Consider the following 21,950-nt stretch of genomic DNA (forward strand, 5'->3'; position numbering starts at 1 on the left):
AGTATGTATGTCAAAATCTTAAGACGAAATTACGTGTGATTTTGCAAATATAAAGAAAAAGAGTAACCCTTTTCTTTTAAATTCTAGAGGCAGCATACACATTATGAGAATTGTAATGCATCTAGTGGTGCAACCTAGACACATCTTCAGTAGCTACGTTTACATGGACACAACTAATCGGATTGAAGGCCTGATTAGATCAAAAATGTTTCATGTAAACATGTCAGACTGAAGATTCTAATCTGATTCGGTCCGATCGGATCTAAATTTAATTCCGAATGAGAGAGGTGGTTTTTGCCGATCGCCATTCCGATTGGCGTCCATGTAAACACCCATTCGGATCTTAAGAGTAAAATAATCTTCACTGCGCATGTGTGCGACGTCAGCGTGACGTTTTTCCGCCTTGTCAACAACAGGAAACCACCGGTCGCTCTCGCTCTCGCTGTGAACAACATGGCGGGGGGAGTCTAGGAACGCCGACTTATACACTCAAATTCATTTAAAGCTGCAGGAAGCAGGAATTTATCCTCCTCCTCTTCCTCTTTTCTCTCTCCACAGCCCACTCGCTCTCCCACGCCGGTTCAATCGCTCATTCTCTACATTTTCTCTCGTACATTTCGCTGCCAAGCGCTTTTTTCCTCCTCTCTCCTTTTTTCTTTCCGCTCGCTCCGAGCGCATCGTTTGTCAGGCCTCCCAAAAACCAGACGCAGACAGAACTGCCAAGTTTGGCAGGAAGTTCTGCGCATGCTTAAAAGATTTAATCTGATCCAACGCTTGGTACATGTATACACACGTCATGATCGGATCATTTCATTTAGTGTCCATGTAAACGGAGATTTTGAATTTCCGATCAACCAAGGTTTGGATCGGATCGGGGAAATTTTGCGCATGTAAACGTAGCTAGTGACTCTCCCAAGATCACTGGGTTTTCAGGGTCTTAGTCATACACCCTCACTCGGCCGCCCCAGCCGGGGGTCATCAGTTCCCCAACTTGTGTCCAGGGAGCGCACTATGCCACGCTTCCCCCCTCCTCAACCAGAGCCACCGTGAAGCCTTTTCAGCTCCTTCCAAGATGTTCTTGGTGGCTCTTCGCCTCTGCAGTCCGCAAATCCCTAGGAGTCCAAGGACCCGGTGTAGAGATCTGCCTGCGAAGCCCCTGCAGCCCACTTAAATAGGATCGCAGCAGATCTTCCAGCCATTCTTCCGGCACTCAGCCACAAGTTCTGCATATTTAGCCCTCTTCCTCTCCTGGGCTTCCTCTGTTCTGTCCTCCCAAGGATTAGTTAGTTCAAGCAGCACAACCTGCCTGGTGGAAGTTGATGACAGCACCATGTCTGGGCGGAGTGTCATGGCTGCGATGTAAACCGGGAATCACAACTGCCTCCCCAGATCGACCAAGAGCTGCCAGTCCCTTGCTTTCGTGAGCAGGCCCCCTTGGGTTTTCTTGAATGCCTTTGGCAGAATTCAAATGAGTGATTTTAATCTATATTAATCTAGATTAATTCCAAGATTACAGTGATATTAATCTTGATAAAAAAAAAAAATGTATCTATGACCACCACTAAAATTAATACAAGAACGTTATTCTCTTATAGATATACGCTTTTTCTTTTTTTGTTAATAGTGAATAATTTACAGTCAATTCAGTTGTATCCCTGTCATCTGAATTTTATTTAATTTTTGCTGTCACCTCCTGGGTGAGATCCAGAATTTGATAAACACATTTTATTCATGGCTCGTGTAGAAGACCAATGGTGGTTAGATTAGAACGTTGTGAAGGAGTAAATCAAGGAAATCCGGGTTAAATTATTTTATTTTTTCAGCGCATTTATTGTTATGCTTTGATATACAGATGGAAGAGCTTTTCCTTACTCATTATTTTTCTCCTATTCTCGTCACAATGAGTTCTATCTGTCGCTTCAGCCTATTGCCAAAAAAACTGAAAAAAAAAAAAACTCATTACGGCCACATTTACCACATCAGCGGTACATTAATTTAACTTTCTTTCAGTCTTTTGCTATTTCTCTTTTGCCTTCTGGAGTCTTTTGGAACTTTTAATTGTGTCTGGACATGATGTCTCTGTATAAATAATTGACTGTTTTGTGTCTATAGAAGGTTGATAGAGGAACATTTTAGCAATTATAGGGATTTGCTCTAAAGTTGAAGTTTCATTGAATTGCTGAAACTTAATGAAAATACTTTCCTATTTTACCTTTTCTTTTAAATACAAGCGGATTGTAGGAGTATGCAGAGAGCTATTAAGTGATTATTTAGTGTTGTAAGAAGATAAGAGGCTTACAGAAGAAGAGAGGGTCCATTTTGATTTTCCTGCTGCAGCTGCAAATGTCTTCCTGCTAATTGCATCTCATTGGAATAGAGAGGGGGTATCTTTGACATTAAACTTTCAGATGAGAATCTCTATTGGAGAGGGAATATGTCTGAGAAAAATCAATTACACTTCATATCACCGTTCATATTTGTGTATTTCTATAACTTGCTCTCTCTCCTGTTCTGGTTCACTGACTTTTAAAACTTTAATATCTCGGATCTGTTTAAACTAAACTTTTCAAATTAGTTCTTCTAATGGTCCAATAGTTTCTTGAGTTGTTGTCAGAGTAATCTTAAAGCTAATGTGAAGCGCCCTTTTGCTTTAGAGCTTTGTTTACTTTTGGCCCCAACGGCATATTCAGTATCCTCTTTAATGGATATGTTTAGTGGAAATTTATTACTTAAGCTGTATTTTGACTTTCCCCTTGGGGCTAAGAACCTGAAAAGGTTTTTAGCCTCTGCCAGCCCTATATTCACCACAGGCAACCGGAGAAAAATAAAGTAAAGGTGGTGTACATTACACAAAACAACTTGAGTTAGAAGGTAGAGTAAAATATGGCTTAAAAGAGTAAAAAATGTTAATTGTTGAGAAGTGGAGAGAGAAATTTGAAAAACAAATCTTAAAGGGGTTCTCTTTATAGGTGATAAAACATTGTTTTCTCACACCGTCATTGCATGTGAAGGATGTTAAAGCTAAATGAAGTATGACAATAAGCCACAGGCCCATTTCAGCACAAACACTCAAAATTTGTGTCAAACAAAGTAGTGGCGGAGTGATGATCTGGGCTTGTTTTGTATCCACTCAGCATTCCATCATATTTTTGACTCCTAATATAAAGTAAGACCATTTTGCCCAATAGTTCAACCAATAAAGTGATTATGTTGGCTTACTCTCTACCTAAGTATTGGAGGTCAGGACTGATAAAAAAAGCTTGGGAGGAACCTTGTATACTTCCAGATTTTACTGTGTAAGGCTTTTGGATTTAGAGAGTTAAACCTCACTGTTTGTGATTATGATTATATATTGATGTATGTTGGCCAACCAGGAGTTTGTTCAGAATTAGTTTCTTTTAGAGTGTTTGTATTACCATATAGATGCAAAGATAAATGACTCATTGAGCACAAGTTTTCACACATTAGATTTTCTCTGACTTAATATCATAATAACAGGGAGTTGATTTGGAAAGTATTTGATAATTTGAATCATTCATATGTTAGGCTTTTTAAACTATGTCTTAATCTTTCAAATATTTTAAATCTTATTTTATTTTAAAGGAATAGTACACCCAAAACATGATTAGCCTTCATTTTCTACTCACCCCCATGCTGAACAACACTCTGGAGTACTTTTTTGATATCTCAAATGCATCTGGAGATCTGGGAGGCTTCTTGCTGTCTGCTGACATTCAAATAATGGAGGTCTACAGTGCCCGAGACAGAAAGGTCCATAAAAGTCCACAAAAACGTGTCAATATTCCTCCATACTGCTCGTCCAATGTATTCCAAGTGTCCTGAGTGGGTAGCATCCAGAATTTACTCGAAACGAAGTAATTTAGAATGTTTTTAGAGCATAAACAGTAGTGTATAGTATTTCCTGAAAGCGCGCGCCAGCGCGTTCAGGACGCTATGGAAGCCGGCAGACCAAACCAGATGAAAGTGCGCATTCAGCGTCTGCTCTGCTGATAATGCAAGAGTAGAAGAAGAAATGTGCTGTTTACCTGTGCAAAGAAAGAAACAACGAAAGAAAAATGTCTGAGGACTTCAGTGTTGAGGAAGAGCAGGAGTTCTTTGCCGAGCTGAATGCGCACTTTCGTCTGGTTTGGTCTGCCGCGGTTTCCGTAGACTCGTGAACGCGCTTTTAGGAAATACTATACACTACTGTTTATGCTCTAAAAACATTCTAAATTACTTCGTTTCGAGTAAATTCTGGATGCTACCCACTCAGGACACTTGGAATACATTGGACGAGCAGCATGGAGGAATATTGACACGTTTTTGTGGACTTTTATGGACCTTTCTGTCTCGGGCACAATAGACCTCCATTATTTGAATGTCAGCAGACAGCAAGAAGCCTCCCAGATCTCCAGATGCATTTGAGATATCAAAAAAGTACTCCAGAGTGTTGTTCAGCAAGGGGGTGAGTAGAAAATGAAGGCTAATCATGTTTTGGGTGTACTATTCCTTTAAGTAAATATGTTGCATAAACTCAGCATGTTAGAGGCTTGATTTCAAGCAATTCCCTTATTCCCTACTTGATAACCAGAGTTTGAACACTGTTATTTGGCCTTTTCAATTCCTTTGACATTCTATTACATAATTTCTTTTTTTAATAAAAAGTGAATATATGCGAAACCAATTCATATTTTTTAAGAGTTGCCATACTCTTTCATAGAAACAAATATGGTTCACAAAACATGCTTTTACAAGTACCGGTAAATCTTGTGAAATAAGAGTTTAAGTTCAGCAAACTAAATGCTGTTGGAGAAACGTTTGAAGTGCGAATAACCCAAAATCATCTACATACACTTATCTTTTATGGTTGCTCTTCTGTAAGAGCCAAATGTGCCTTGTGACTACATACTTAGCAGGTTTATCTTGGTTGATGCTGTGCATCGTACTAAATTAACCTCAGCCTTAAAACAAAACACCAGTTTGACAAAAGAAAGCTTTGTGTGCATTACACTAAAATTCTGTTACAATTATATTGACATTTAATATTTTCACAATACATCCATGTAGATTACAGCTAATCCACATAGTCACACATTTTAAAATTGCTACCACTAACTACAGTATTTTGATTAGTTTGAGTAGCCTGTGAGCCTTGTTATACCTTTAGGAAGGCGCATGCCTTTTAAAATTATTTGTGTTGAAAAAAAGCCCAGCAAATCTAAGGAGGATATTATCAATCACATTTTAGATTCAGCCACTCTTATTGCTTCTCACCTCTTGCCAGTTCAACAGATCAATTGTGGAGAACCTCTGGAGACCACTGCATACGCTAGCAGAGTCTCTACACGTGTAGCTCATCAACTGTTTGTTCTTATTGATTGCACAGGTGTGCAGAGAGGTTGCATCCAACCAATCTCCCTGGGTTCTGCTCATCCAGTTTTCATTCTACTGCCATTCTCAGAGTTTGCCTACCTCGAGCAAGCAAACTGTAGGCTTTTTCACTTGGGCATAAAAGAAAGAAGGTGATGGAGGAGGTCTGGGCTTGTTGAGATTGATGCCAAAAATAACATTATTCCTTCTGGTGAAAAAGACAAATTTGTGTTCGGAGAAAGGAAGAGGACATGTGACCATAAGGGACAGATGGAATTGGACACCTCTGCAGAGGTGTGAAGTGGAGTTTTGTCTTTGTCCGCAGAGAAAAGTGAGAGGAGGTTATAGCGGGTGTGGGAAGGGTGGGCTGTAATTGTGCAGAGGGAATAAAGAGAGTAGCGGAAAGACAAAAGCTCAGGAGACTGTAAGCAATTCTCACCATGTGTCAGACAACTTTTTTCTTCATTTTTCTTTGTCGTGAGCTCAAGATTGGTGTGAAAAGTCACCCACCTTTAAATATAAATAGATATTTTGGTGCATGTGTGTTAGAGCAAAGTAGATTTCATATGTTTGCTTGTATGTTGATGAGCATTTATGTTGTGCTGAGTCTTAGCCAGAAATGGACACGGCATGTCAGTGAGTGCACTTTGCCATTTGTGATTTACTTTATTTCCAGTCACATACGAAACATGATCAATGGCATGCAAATTATATTTGTGTAAAATTGCATAAGTCATCAAATACTGTAACCAGCAGTATTTTTTTCTGGAATGGCAAGTTTAGCTAACATGTGGTGTGACAAGAATTCTTGCATTTTTCTTGCGTCATAGAACAAGAGACCTTCTACTGAAGGGGCAGGGCCATTTTTGCAATATATACTGGAAGTCCACACTGTATGTTGGTTAATTTGGTTGAATTTCTAAATATTTTTTGTTCAAGTATTCTATTTCAAAGCTTAGGTAAAGTTTTCATTTAGACTTTTTTTTCCAAATAATTTTGTACAAACTGACCCTGACTGCTGATCATTAAACACTGTTATTTGTATACTTGGTCATCTATAGTTTTGCCAATGAAGTTCTGTCAAACACAGCAAAATGTTTGCACCAGAAGTTTTGGTTTAATAGGACTTCATAAAATTTCCGTTTGGATTTTACTTTTGGTTTTCATTTTGGTCGTTGATTGTAAAAATTATGTTGCCCTGTCCCTGCATTACGGTACTCTTCAACAGACCACAAGTCCCTAACAGTTCTTGGATCAACTGTATCCTCTAGTGAATAGTTTTTTCTTGAATCATCAGCCTGTTTGCGGCAAAACTGGCGCATATTTTTGTCTTTTCCCTTTACCTCCTCTAATGTTTCCTCGGGCAATTCTGTATATGGCCTATGTGAATAATGGGTTCTTCTAAAAGCAATGAAAATTCTTTTGACCATGTCAAACTTAGAATTATATGAGTTGCTCTGAGGGTTATTTATATGATAGAGGTTTTAGCTGCTCTGTCTCTGTGGGCAGCCTTTTACAAAGAGACTGCAGGACTTCCAGGATTCTGATTGTAGAGGCTGATTGCAGATTCCTTTCACTGATTTAACTAAGGCATTCTACTCAAAAAAAAAAAAAAAAAAAACGGAGAAAAGTATGCAATCACATGCATTTGAGCACACTTTTTGGGTAAATTACCGTTTTGGTAAGGTTTAACTGGGTCTTGTGTGTTAATGTAATGTAAAAAACAATGGGTTTGGAGAGAGACAGGATGCCACATAACAGATTTTACATTTGCCTTGCAAAACTGTTAATTAACTTTGAACTTGTTTTTTCTTACATTTTATCATGCTGCACACCCAAGGATTATATACGTTGTTCATCATACATATACATCATCTCGTCTCTCCATTTACTCAAATTCCAACTAAGTTTCTTAATGATAAAGTTACAGTTGGGTGGCATGTCTTTTTATTTAGATGTTTCCAAGTTGAGCTTGATTAACTAACCTTTTCCTTTATCAGTTATGATTAGTCTTTAAAGTGATTATTAAACCCACTTGACAATTTCTAATGTAATGTAATATAATATGCTAATTACAAAACCATAGGACAGATTTAAACAGTGCCTGTCTGATTTTTATTTTTTATCAAAAGGGAAGATGGAGAAAATCATTTTGACAAAGGACAAGGTGGGGAGTCTCTTAAGAGTTTTTGAGGTGGCTTTAAAAAAAAAATCGTTTTAATTTAGCCCTAGAAGGACTGTTTCATCTCTTACCTCCAGCAAAGACACTGAGTTGATGTCATCTCCCCCCTGCTCCAGGGCTGTGTGCCCGGCAGGCTGCGCTGATCCTCGCTGTACTCCTTACATCTTCATCAGTTAGCCTAGAGGCTAACTGATGGAGATGTCTCCCTGACAGTCTTCTCTCATGCACTGCTGTCCTACTCGCAGCCAGCTGTAGCCCCTCTACCCCGCCTACACATTCTGTCTGCCCGGCGGACTCAATGACCTTCCGCTGGTCTATAGCTAGGTCAGGTCAGCTGCAGCCTCTCACTGCCAGCTCCCTGCAGCGGGCTTCTTCAGTCTACCATTGTACTTAACTGCTCTGCTCCTCAGGAAGCAGCCGCAAGCGGTTATATTTCTCTGTTCTACCTTCTCGCTTTTTCCCTGGCGGGCTCATCCGATCTCCAGCTGTCTCCCCTAACCGCTGTTGTCTGGGAGAATCAGGTAAACCCAGAAAACTGATGCCAGGGACATTTTTTTGGGTTACAAAAGTAAAAAAAAAACAAACAAGAAAACAAAACTGCAAGCTGCTCTGTAAAATCGCTATGGATTTTGAAATTGTCTCTGGCCCTTCCCAGCAAGTCAGAATCTGAAATTCCTCGTTTTTTAGGGCTAGCTACATATCCCCTCCCCCTCGTTATATCCACTACTCCTACGTGCAAAAGGAAACTGGGACACTACTACCCTTCACAGGAATACGTAAAATTTAGGGGTAGAGCTAAGGTCTAGGTCTAGGGGTTGTATTGGGATTAGGCTTTTTAAATCTCTTTGTAAAAAAAATGTTGAAAATAGGTCTGAAGTTTATACTGTAGTTATAAAGTGACAAAATGTGGAAGATGTGTAACGGGTATAAATATTTTATCTATATTTAAATTTGATCAAAAAGACCAGAAAGCGATGGGTCATATAAGTTATCCTTATTCTTTAACTTTGGTCTTTATACATTCTATAAATCTTTGAATATTGTTTCCTTCAAATCACGCCACTCTGCACTATTAGAATTGGTTACAGCAATTCTCACTTTGATCTATAGCTTAGGCCAAAATAAATGTCCTTATTCTTCAAGTCCTACAGAAGGATTACAGTTATTTGTAATAATGAGATTTATATTAGTTAAGTCTGTTTTGCCTGAGCTTTTACAGTTTTTAAAATATCAATATATAGTTAAGAAATATTTGTTTGACAACTTTACAGATTTAAGGATTCATATATTATCTAAAAAGGTACATTCCTTTCATTTTTTCTTTCTTTTAATCTGTTCACCACGCTGACTACTGCACTGCATGCAAAAAATAATGATGTTAGGGACATTTTGAAGGCATAGTTGTTTATGATGTAATTTATTTTCTAGATTCTAAAGATATATATATTTCTTAAGATGCATGCAATGTTTTTTATAACAAAAATGGATCTGATTTAACACATATTTAAAATGAAGTTTCAACACTCACCATTAGGTATTTACAGTTAAAATCTCCAATTATATCCTTATGCAATCTAGCTCTTTTGAATTGTATTCTCTAAATCCAAATATCCAAATAACGTATAAGGTGTTAGTTTCTCATGCTTTTCTTCTTTAATAAACTGGGTGCATATACAAAATTTAAAATATTAAAATGTGAGGTAGGTAGATATGTCCCGGTGACGTGCATATAGTGGGACAAGGTGGCTTATTCAAACATGAAGCTAACATGTTCACATGATTAATGGAGGAGAGTGTGCCTGGAATACATTTAACCACCCACAGGTAGAGTTCAGGGTCTTTTTTCATCTTGGGTCCATTATAGTTGTAGCCTGTCAGTGTGAATGCAGAGCTGAATGAACATACTGTCTTCCTTTCATTATTCGCTGCCACTCCATGGCCTTATCTCACGTCTGTACCCTGAGGGGGTGGAGTGCTGTCTCTGATTCACAGTCCTCACAGGAATACAACTTTTGTAATTTGGAACAGGAGATTCTTTAAACCACAATCTTTTAAAAACATTTTTTAAGAGTAGACTGAGGGAATCCTGTTTTGTTAGTGCCTTTAGACTTGTCAGCAGCTTTTGATGCCATATATGATAATATCCTGTTATTTTGTTTGGAATATATTGTTGGTTTTATAGGTACAGCTCTAACCTTGTTCATTTATTCCTTTAAGACAGGAGCTTTCCTCTAAAAGTAGGATCTTATTCTTTTCCTCTCCAGTTAGTCTTTCCCTATATTATTGGTACCAATCCTGACTGGTTTGTACATGTTAGGGTGAGTCTAAAGGATTCATAGCATACATTTTTTATTGTTCTGCCAATAAACTTCAGTTCAATTAAGATAATCAGAGATGCAATGGGACATTTATTAAACTTACTGGCTGAGACTTTGATTAAAAGAAGACTGAGGTGATCTGCTAGTCTCCCCATCCTCAGCTACAGCATATCAACATAGTTCTTTTGCTGCACTTAATCTGCAGTTGGACAGTTCTCTCTTGTACAGATTGATAAATGGTGCTCTTCATTATCTGGTTCATTTTAGTGCTGCATTTTACAGCCGTCCTGCAATACCTTACCCTTATATCTACTCAATATCCACAGATCTTTGAGAACACTCTGGACAACTGGTGGTTTTTCTTCTATAATCTGTGATCATATTTAAGACATAGATGTGTTTAAGTGCCTTGGCAGCCATACGACTGTGGAACATCTTTACTCTTCATGTCTGCACTAGAGAATTGAGTCATTAACTGTCTTTTAAAGATATTAAACTATTCTCTAATGGTTGGTTTAATTATAAAACATTTTTACCTCTGCCAGGGAGGTTATATTTTTTGGGGAGTCTGTCTGTCTGTATGTATATATACAGGATAACTTATAATTATTATAATTAGTTATAAATAGGTTTTAATGACGGTGCAGCTCACCAAGGAACAATCCTAATCTAATCCTCATAATCTGGATGCAGGATTTTTTTAAGGGACTCCTAAACATTATTTGGTGGACCAAGCAGTTCCCCCTGAACCAGAAGGTGTCAGCACCGACTGCTGACAGTTTTCAGCATCAGACTCAAAAAAGTCCAGAGGTATTATACTTAAAGGAAAACTCCGGTCATATTCAGATTTCAAACTTCAATTCAAACTATTTTAAATATGAAATTATTACAAACTGTTCAATAAATGATAAGTGTTTTTAATTAAAAGTAATTTTCATGTGAATGTGCTTTGCCAGAGACATCCATGTTTGTCGAAGAACACTACCGGTTTGTGACGTCACTATGTGGTATCGGCTGTTTAGCAAGTCCCAATTCTGTATCTGGTGTTTGTCACAACACACTGTTATCCAAGTCCTCTTGAAAACATTCTTCTTCAAAATGTTGGCTACATATTATGTGTTTTTTCTCTGGCCAGAAGTTTGATCGCAAGAATAAGATAAATTAAGATAAAAAAAAAATATATTTTTTGTCTGTCAATCTGCTCTACCCAGAAATCCTCTAGTGAAAAAGTTTTGGTTTCACCTGGTTTAATTTTGTAAAAAATCTTTTCAAGGAACCTTTGGTTATCCGATTATTAATTGAAAAAGTAAACAACTGATTAATTGATATGTAAAATAATCGTTAGTTGCAGGCCTAGTTTAAACAACAAAATACCGTTATTTTTAACAGTTTAAATGAAACATTTTGGATAAAACCCACAGTTTCAATACCATCAGAGACAAAATCGCTATTTAACAAACCATAAAACTCACCATTAAGTGCCATTAGTAAGTTGAGTCTCTCAAGCCCCAAAGGGCAAGCTATTACTCTGTGACTAACCTTCTGCTGTCGCTGGAAGGTACAAGTGGTGATTCTCAAAAAAAAAAAAAAGTGTCACATTTTGCAACTGTGGTCACAATAACCAAGTCTAATTCAATTGTATTTGAAGTAATCAACAGTATTTATAGAATTGTTAAAAACCATTTATATGTGACTGTTTAATTCAAGATCTTACATAGGAATTCCTGACCCAGATTGTCGATGGGCAGTATTCTGGGCATTTCTCAACTGTGGGCTAAGTTTGGGACAGAGGTTTCACTGTAAAATTACTTGTCAGCACTCATTTGCACATACTTTGAGAAAAATAAGTATTTAACCACCATTTTTCTAGTTTATCCACTTTTTTTAATCTTAGGTGCATGTCCACTGTAAGAAATTAAATCTGACGCAAAAAAATAATAAAAAATGTTTACCTTTTTGAATAATATAGCTCAATGTTATTGCTGCAAAAAGGCATTTGAACATCTGCAAGTCAGCCAAAATTCAGCACTTCAAAAAACTTTTAGTCTACCTCTTCAAAAGTCCACCTCCACTGCACCTATTATTCTTAATTATAAACACCTGTTGAGGTCGTTAGCTTCATAAAGACACCTGTATATCCCATGTAATCAATAAGAATTAAACTACTAACATGGCCAAGACCAAAGTTCTGTCCAAAGACACTAGAGACATAATTGTACACCTCCACAAGGCTGAAAAGGGCTACGGGGAAATTGCCAAGCAGCTTGGTGAAAAAAGGTCCACTGTTGGAGCAATCATTAGAAAACGGATAAAGCTACACATGACTGTAAATCCCCATCAAACTGGGGCTCAATGCAATATCTCCCTTCGTGGGGTCCTTATGACACTAAAACAGGTGAGAAATCAACCCAGAACTACAAAGGAGAAGGTGGTCAATAACCTGAAGAGAGCTGGAACCACTGTTTCCAAGGCTACAAAGGGTAATAGTTTGAAATCATACATGGGAGGTCCCCCTGCTTCCAACTTTCCTCAGTTAGAGCATTATAGATGGGTTGTGGATGGGACTTCCAACATGACATTGACCCTAAAAACACAGCCAGGATAACCAAGGAGTTTCAGTGTGAAGCATATCAAGGTCCTGGTGTACCCTAGCCAGTCTCCAGTCCTAAACCCAATAGAAAATCTGTCAGTTTCAAAAAAACAGAAAACTATTAATAAATCCCAAAACAAAATTCAGTAATTTGGAGGGATCACAACTGTGTGTTTCTCAGTGACAGCCAGGAACCTGGCTGATCCAGAGAAGATCTGTGTGGAGGAATGAGCCAAAATACCTACTGCAGTGTGTGCCAACCTAGTGAAAAACCACAGGAAATGTTTGACCTCTGTAATTGCAAAAAGAAAAAAATACTTATTTACTGCAGTAACATGCAAAGCAATAAAAAAAAAAAAAAAAACATACATTGTTATTTTTTTTTAATTACCTTTTTTTCCCCCTTTGATTTGTCTCTAATAGTGAACATGCACCTAAGGTGTAAATGTCAAATTCCCCCATGCTTTGTAAGTGAGAGAACTTCCAAAACTTCAAGGTGTTCAAATACTTATTTTCTTCACTGCATATTAGTAGCATCCTGATTATGCTCATCTTGAAATTAGGTTGTAGAGATTAAAGTCCATTAACACTTAAATAAACATGAAGGCCTTTTGTTCTTATTCATGTTAACGTACCAAACAAAGGGATCTGCTTTTTATAGAGGCAGGTTTATGTGTCTCTCCGTAGTAATTTGCCTTCAATAGATAGAAATCAAAAAATCTTCGGAAAATGCTAATATTTTTAAGTTATACACATGGGTTGGTGGTCAAAATAATAAACAGAAGTGCAAACACACAGCACTATAAAAGGTAAATGATACCTTACAGACATTTATCTAAAGTCAAAATGACCTGAAATCAGATGAGAATATAATAAGACTGACAGACCTGATCAGCTAATTTTCATATTATCCTCAACAACTTTGGTATGTTAGGGAAGGAAAACACTTGAACTTGGTAATAACAGGAATTTCATTTAAATTAGATCTTATTTCCAGAATCTTTATAGATTAATGCTTACAATAACCAACCTACTCTTAATTAAAGGTTATGGTCTACAGCAGGGTTGTCAAACCCATTTTTTATCGGGCAACTTCAACATATCTAAGTCTTTGCAGAGGGCATTTGTGCTCATTTTTGGCTCCTGAGGGCTTGGAAAATTGCCGTGACGGGGTGGATTCAGCCCATAGGCCTCGAGTTTGACACGTGTGATCTGCAGAGAAAGTTGTTCTGGTTTGGCTGAGCTAACCTGTTTTATTTTCCCCACAATGATATTTCATTCTTGAGAAAGCAGAGTTGACTAGGATGATCATAACTGTTGAGTCTGCTTTTAGGTGGCAGGCAACAAGCCACTGGCTTGTTTCAGACTATCAAATCTCATCTGCCTCTCCTTTGCTGCAGGACAGCACATTGCAGTCCCAGCAGCCCAAATACAAACACATAAAGAGAGGCTTAGCTGATACGTGTTGACTTTGTGATGAGCTGTAGAGAAAAGATGGCACGTTTTCACACGCCACATGTTGAGACAGAGACCGGAAAAAGGCAAAGGAAATACAGAGTTGTAATTGTCTCTTAATCAACTCCTTACAGCCATTAGTGGGCCTTGAAATTAACGAGAAGTTTAATTAAAAGATATTCACTAATTTCCTCAGTAATGATATGAAACCTACATTTCTTTCTTTATTTTCTTAGACATTGGTTATATTATCAACTGACAGATAAGACGACAATTATCCACTAGAGCAGGGGTCTTCAACAGGGGTCCACGAACCCTAGGGGGTCTACAGAGGTACTGCATGGGGGTCACGAAAGTTTTGGTTGATTAGACTTTTTTTCCTTTTTTTTTTTATATTCCCCCCTGCAATTTTTTTCCACTAATTATAATGTCTTTAAATACTGTACACATTGACATGAGTTCAACCCACTGTAGTAAACAGATAAATGGAGGCAGAAGATGTCTTTCAGTCATCAATGCACACATTCAGCGACACAAAGGAGCTCTTTCAAGCTGGGCACCGTTTCATTCACAACACCTGTCCCATCAACCAGGAATGAGAATCAGAAATACTTTGATAATCCAAGGGAGACATTACTTTTGTTACATGACACCATCTTTAATTGACTGACTATAGGACCAGTTTGATATAACACAATTTCATATAATATATATAACTAAGGGGTCCCTGCTCCATCTTGTCATAAATTTGGGGGTCCTTAGCCCAGAAAACGTTGAAGACCCCGGAACTAGAGAATAAAAACTGATTCAGATTTTGAAACATGGTGTGATAATATTTAATTTTGTTATTAAAAGACATAAGAACGACTTATAAGGGAAAACTTATAATCATCAAACCATGTATTATATTTAGGATTTCGTGTCACTTTATCATTTCAATTTACAAATTATGGTTTTGACATTTTGTTTTGAGATACATATTAATTTAAACCAAAGACAAACTGAGCTTATAAGACTGGAGTTCGGGGGATGATAAATTAATTGGGGGTTTTCCTACTTGATGTAGTTATTGTGTTTTTCGGGATGCAGTATTACTATTAGATATTATTATACAAATCTCAGTAGTATATGATCACATATCACACTCAGAAAAATGCAACCATTGGTGATAGCACAACACATTACAGACATCCCAAGTTTCAAAGGCGCCCCCCCCCCACGTCATCATTCTTCACATTCACTAAACATTGATATACTTTAGTATATAAGCACAACAAGCCATGGGCTACCTTGAGCTTCACAGCCCCCCTCCTCACCCACGCTCTCTCCATTCATCTACTTGTCTAAATCTTCACTCACTGTAGCAGCAATGTCCACTTCTCCCTCTTTGGTTCTTTGAAAGAACGTGTGCATTTTGGGAAGTTTTTTCCATTCTTCCAGCAGCTCTTTCTTTCCTTTTTCTTTTCTGGAATCAGCTTAAGTAACTCTTTTTGATATCAATTATCGCTAACACATTGTACGTAACGGTTATAGTTTTAATCTACACTCTGGGTTACCCATAATTCCAAGTTGTAGTGTAAAAATAAAATACTCTAATCTACATTGTTCTTTTAAGATCATTATTGTGGTTTGAAACATATTAAATAAGTGTATTTCCTGCCGACCGTCTATTGAACTACACAGTTATTAACATAGTAATTAAAAGTACCGCTGTCTGCTTTGCTATTGGTTTCTCGTTTAAACTGCTATGTGTTTAAACTGCTGCCATGTGTTCCGGTATAAATACGGTCCGGTGCGGGCAACCACTTCAGCATCAGGTGGGTTTAAGAGGAATTTTTCGCAAGGTGTCAGTGATGGGGCCCCACTGAGTTAAATTTTTTTCTCCATTAGTCTTTTTTGTGATTTCTCAAGATCTTGTAGCAAATCTACATTTTGCCATGGTCTTTAATAACAGGTTCAGTGTTTATTGCTGAATTATTTTGTAAATAACCTTGATTATATGAGGCGTAAGCAAAAAAAAAAAAAAAAAAAAAAAAAAGGAAAACAAAAATACTGATCATTGCATGTCGCAAATCTGTATCAAACATTGCGTTACTTTTGCACAAAGTCTGGCTATGGTAGCTAAAAACATCCTTTAAAGTAACCCTGATGTCTAAGACTTGATCTTTAGACAAAAATGCGCTAATGTTATTGTTAAATAATCTGCTGTTATAAACATGTTATTGATACAAAAATAATAACAGATTATAGCATTAGCAGATAGTAAATAGCAGTAAAGTACCTGGTGGAGAAATATTAATCTGATGTGCCAATGTTATTGTTTTTTGTTTATGTGAAGGTGCAACTTTCCTTTTTTCTATCACTGTTTTAAATAATCTGTTAAGTATCACTTAAGAAAATGTATTAGTTGTTTTGACAAACTTAATCCAAATATTTGATCCAAAGGTTTCTGCCAAAAATGTATAAATTACCATTTAGTTTGGAGCAGTTATTTATAAAAAAAAAAAGGGGTCATAAGGAATAGCCCAGTTTTCTTATATCTCTAAAAGCTTTGAAATACATCAAAGAGCAACATTTTGTAAATGCAAAGGAGGTGCTATTGTAATAATCTCAAGAAATATAAATTCTGTATCCAAAATACCTGCAGGAAAGGATTTATTTTAATAAACTGGTATGAAGTAAAATTGCAAAAGGTTTTTTTTTTTTTTTACTTTGAAACTATCTTCAGTCAGCATACTGTAACTGCTTAATGAGCAAATCCTTGATAATACATAATAATCCAAGATAAAGCAACTAAATCAATTTAGCCATTGTCTTTGTTTAGATTTTTAAGCCAATTCTCATATTGTTGGAGCTTGGAACTTATTTAGGCACCAAAACGATAGCAGGATCAATGTATTTTTGGTTCCTTTTAGGATTAGATTTTTAAAGGGAAAGAAGCATTTGAAGAACTGCTTGCTTAGATGCTAATTGTTCAGAGTAAATCCACTGAGAATGTTTGCAGAAAGTATCATTATTGAACCAGAAAGTCAAGCTGTACTGTAGATATTTTCTTAAAACTGGCTGACTGAGATACAGAAATGCTTCTGTATGCACAGATGTTTGTGCAAATGAACTTCGTCAGCGACAGTTTGCATTTGACCACTGATGTCTTTGGCAGTCTAAGTAATGAGACAAACAAACCTCTCACATTACCAAACGCATTGGTAAAATGCACCTCATCCAAGTTTGATCCAACATTGAGAGATTTTGTAATAGGATGTAGCCTACATGTATACAACTGATTATGCAACAATATTTGTTTTGATGGCAACTGCATCACAAAACAAAAAGGATTAAGTAACGATAAAAACTTTCAGAACATCACATAACCAACATGGCTGCTGAAGATTTATTTTGTTAGAAATTATATAGTTGAAGGGTGTTATTTCATTCTATCTGCATATAGCTCACAGCTTCTATTTAATATTAAGGCAGGTTTTGCATACATTACCAAACAACAAGGTCCTACTGGGCTAGATAGGCTTTATCAATGTGATATGCATTGGAACTGGAGTCGGACTGCAGGTTGAACTGTTGTATCTCTCTCTTTAGGAGACGCAACTTCCTGCTGCAATTTCAGAAATTTGCTTCCGAAGACCAAAATTAAAGTTTATTATATGTTGAAGAAACTTTGATACGTTCAAATCTAGATGAGGCCTCAGTTTTTCCTCTGGTTCTCCTATAAATGATTTTTAGTTTAGTCTGTTTCAGTCATCTGGTCTTATATGGTTAGTTAGCTGCACACATACTATGGCAAGATTTGTGTACGTTTCAGCACTTCAAAACGGCTGAACATGATTATTACGGCTTTACAATCTTTCTACAGTGATGATTTTTTTCCTACTTAGCTTTTGTAGAAGGCCAAAAAACATCAGAATATCATGAATATTATGTGGCCATGAAATTAATAATTTATATTTTGATGTACAGACAAGAACAACTACTCTGAGCATCCCATGTTCTCCTACTTTAGAGTCTATATAATACAGTCACCTTGCCTTACTTTTTTTATTGAAAGAGGCTGCCTCATGTCAACCATCTTCACTTTACACGCCGTAGTCCTTTCAGTTTGTCCTGTCTTGAGCTCTACTACTCAAGCATAAAGTCGAGGGGCATGTAATTCTTTAAAGGACATATGTGGTTTCAGGATTTTTGTTAAAAGAGGAGAGTTGAGCTTCTGTATCAGATATCAACAATGATCTGTGATCGTCAGTAAGATTAATAAATAGAGAATGTACATGTTGTGCTGCTACGAAGGTTTATAAATGTTGCAGATACAGAGGGTAAAATAAGTATTGAACCCGCCACTACCATTTTTCTCAGTAAATATAGTTCTAGAGGTGCTATTGACATTACATTTTCACCAGGTTTAACAATCCATGTAATCCACACATAAAAAAAAATCTATAGATGTCCAGAAATTAAGTTATGTTTGATCACCTCGGAATGGCGCAGGGAAAACGTATTGAACACGTGAAGAAAGGGAGCTGCAAAAAGGCATGGAAGCCAAGACACTGGCCGAAATCTGTCAGTAGTTAGAAAGCAGAACTGCCCCTTGTCAGTGCAAGTTCACATCAGTTGGTTCAAACCCAAATTATGGCCTAGAAAAAGGTGTCTCTAGTATCACACAAAAAACATCTCATGATGGGTAAAAGTAAAGAGCTTTCTCAAACCCTTCGCAACCTTATTGTTGCAAAATGATGGTGGTTACAGATGTATTTCTAAACTAGGCACTGTTGGGACCATAATCCGGAATGGGAAGGAACATAATTTCACCGTAAACTGATCATTAACAGGTGCTCCTTGAAAATTTTTTGAGAGAAGTGAAAAGAATTATCAGAAGAGTGGTCCAAGAACCAAAGACCATTTGTGGAGAGCTTCACAAAGACCTGGAATTGGCAGGTACAATTGTTTCAAAGAAAACAAGTAATGGCCCACGAAACCTTCAAGATTTTAAGACTGTCTGTGTGGAAGAATGGGCCAAAATCACACCTGAGCAATGCGTGTGACTCATTTCTGCATACGGGAGGCATCTTGAAGCTGTCATTGTTTTACAAAGTATTAAATTAATTTCAGTAAGTGAGTTTGATACTTTTTTCCTGCACCATTTCACTATATTACACATAACTTAATTTCTGGACATCTATGCTTTGATTTCTTTGTATGTGTGGATTGCATGCTTCTGACATCTGTTGAAAATGTCATTTCAATACCACCTCTAGAATTATATGTAGCAAGAAAAATGTAGGTGTGGTCAATACTTATTTTACCCAGCGTATTACTTGTACAGAGATTAAACTTGTGTCAGAGATTGTATTTATAAGAATAAGTTCTTATTTTGATAAAGTAATATTGCCATTAACAAATAGTAATGATAGCCAGTTAATACAGAGTCCTAGTATGGGTAGAATTAGAAATGTGTGTCTGGCCATGTATTTATTGCCTTGGAATATCCTACATTGGGGACGTACAGTACAGGTACTTATACGGACCAATGACTGGTCCCTATAAGAAGAAATATTTTTCTTGAGATGGGGGTTAAGTTTAGGTCTAAGGTGTGAATGAAGTAATTGTTCATTCTTCATGCGTGTGTGTCTGCTGGCAGTAGACAGCTTTGTGAGACAGCTTTTTCCTGAAGCTCCTGCTCATTATCTTACCAAGTACTGATTTGATTCTGCAGACTCTGAGCCTGCAGCAGTAGTCTGATGATTCATATTGTGTTCTACACAATTTGTGCAAAGAGTAGATTAAAAACAATCAATTCACCAAGACCACCTTGACCCATAGCTAAATGAGCTATGTGGATGTGCTTAGCTTTTTTTTTTTAATCAGAACTGCAGTGAATAAACACATTTGTCTCAGAAGCCCAGAAATATTTAAGAAGCCTAATTCTTAAATAAAGTAACATAACATGAACACATATCCATTTAAATGTAGTTAGACATTTAGCAGTGCAAGAAATAGAAACAAATAGTAAAAATGTTTTCCTAATGTATTCTTTATCATAATAGAGAACATGTTAGGTTACATTTATGAGATATGAATTTCATGTTGACCTTTAAAACTGTATTTGAGAAGGTTTTTCCTGTTTATTATTCATCAGGTAAATTTCTTATCAGAAGAAGGTTAAATAAAGACTGTAAGAATTAGGAAAACATAACTCATTTAAACAAACTTTTGTTTTGCATGTTTTTTAGGTGTTTTCCTGCCTCAACACCTGAACTGTATAAATGGTTGAATTCTAATCAATTCAGTTGTTGAATTCAACTCAATTCTGAAGCCATCCATGCAGAATTATTTTCCAAATATTTTCACTGTAGAAAACCTTAAATCATGTGACATCATCCTTACAACTTCCTGTGATTGGCAGTAACTTTTTAGATCTTTCACATCTTATTTGGTTGATCTTTCTTTGACAATCTTTTTACTGTTTTACTTTATTAGTGTTGCTGTCCAGAAAACTCTAATCTCTTCTTGTTTTTAAACATTCCTGAACTTCTTGATGGTCAATGAATGAAATTGCAACTAGTAGTATGTTACATTTTTACCATCTTCTTTCTTATGGAACATTTGATGGTTGGCTTATGTTTCCCATACAGTTTTTGTGTTTCGATTTACACAGATCTGGTAAGGATGTCTTGATACAACAAAGAATACTGAAATAAAAAAAGGATGCTGTCTCCTTGGCTGTATTTCTGCCTCCGTTTTCAATCTTGAAGCATGCTAATGATCATTGCTCTGTCAGTCATTCCTACACCTCAAGGCTTCTTAGAAATGATACTGAATATAGTCCCTATTTAAAACAGACAGTACAACTTGTGCAAAAATTAACAAATCCCTCCTAAAAATCAGGGATATTCTTGTCCTTATGGTTTTGTAACAAAAATAAGAAAAAGATACTTTAATAACATACATTTCATCTCTTGTTTTCATTTTTCCCTGTTTAGGAGATGAATCTATCAACTGCCTTCCCATTTCTTACGATCTACCACTCAGATGTCATCCACTACATGGTTCCATTGTCTCGTAACATGGACTTCTTTGTGCCTGAAATGATAGAGGAGCTCACTACAACCAATAAAGACGAGGATTCAGATGAGGACAGAGGAACTGACATTACAGGTAAACTGTCAAATCTTTTCAGGATCTATCAGTCGTTGTATTGGGGAATAAAAAAACATATAGCCTCAAGTAAAAAACTAGGCTTGTAATATATTCTTATTCTTGTATAACAGATCAGTATACAACAGATTTTTGCCTTTCTTAAGAAACAAAAAGAGAAAATAAATGTGCCAACTTTATATTATGCAATATTGATTCTTCTAATGGACAGTTTACAAAAGAAAGAAAATAATATAGGAAAAAAGTAAAAAGAGGTGCACAGGAAGAGTCAGAGATATCACTTTACAAAAATAAAGTGACATCAGTGAGATAGCAACTGAGATGACTTAAAGTGCATTCTATAGACAAATGCAGATGATTTGCCTTCTGTTCCATTGAATTGAAGGACGAAGGACTCGGAAGGATGTTAGGGAACAACAGAGAACAAAGAGCATGATGAAGAACATGAAGCCAGCAGGCAGGTCACCGAGATGGACAGTGGAATCTTTTAATCAGTTTAGGTTACTGGTTTTACACTAAATATAAACTCAATTTATCATATAAAGAATTTAAAGCTTAAGGAGCTTCAATTAGCGAAGCAGCAAAGCATCCCAGCAATATCCAAAGCTAACATCATCATGGACTCCAAACACCTTGCTTGAATGGAATGGTTACAAGAGGAATTTATTGTCTTCATTTAAATTATTTACGTATCAGTCTCGCAGCTTAGAAATATTAAACTTACACAAACAAAACAAAGATTAGACTGAAACATATGCATTTACTGTGACAAACACACAGACTTCCCGGTTGCTGAGTATAAATCAGCCTTTATAAAGTTGTGTCTCTGCTGGGATGTTTTGATTTTAGCCTGAATGCTGACCTGCATTAT

The 21,950-nt window shown here is 36.7% G+C and overlaps 1 protein-coding gene across 2 annotated transcripts in view; it reads left to right on the plus strand.

Moving 5' to 3' along the window:
- Positions 1–21,950, plus strand: part of tex264a (testis expressed 264, ER-phagy receptor a) — a 110,985-nt gene that overhangs the window by 72,688 nt on the left and 16,347 nt on the right. For both annotated transcript variants that reach the window (XM_038279980.1, XM_038279981.1), the window contains exon 3: positions 20,905–21,079. In XM_038279980.1, the coding sequence (XP_038135908.1) occupies positions 20,905–21,079 (175 nt within the window). The remainder of the gene's footprint in view (positions 1–20,904; positions 21,080–21,950) is intronic.

Source organism: Cyprinodon tularosa, unplaced genomic scaffold, assembly GCF_016077235.1.
Source record: "Cyprinodon tularosa strain WSP-4 unplaced genomic scaffold, ASM1607723v1 ctg154, whole genome shotgun sequence".
Taxonomy (NCBI): Eukaryota; Metazoa; Chordata; class Actinopteri; order Cyprinodontiformes; family Cyprinodontidae; genus Cyprinodon; species Cyprinodon tularosa.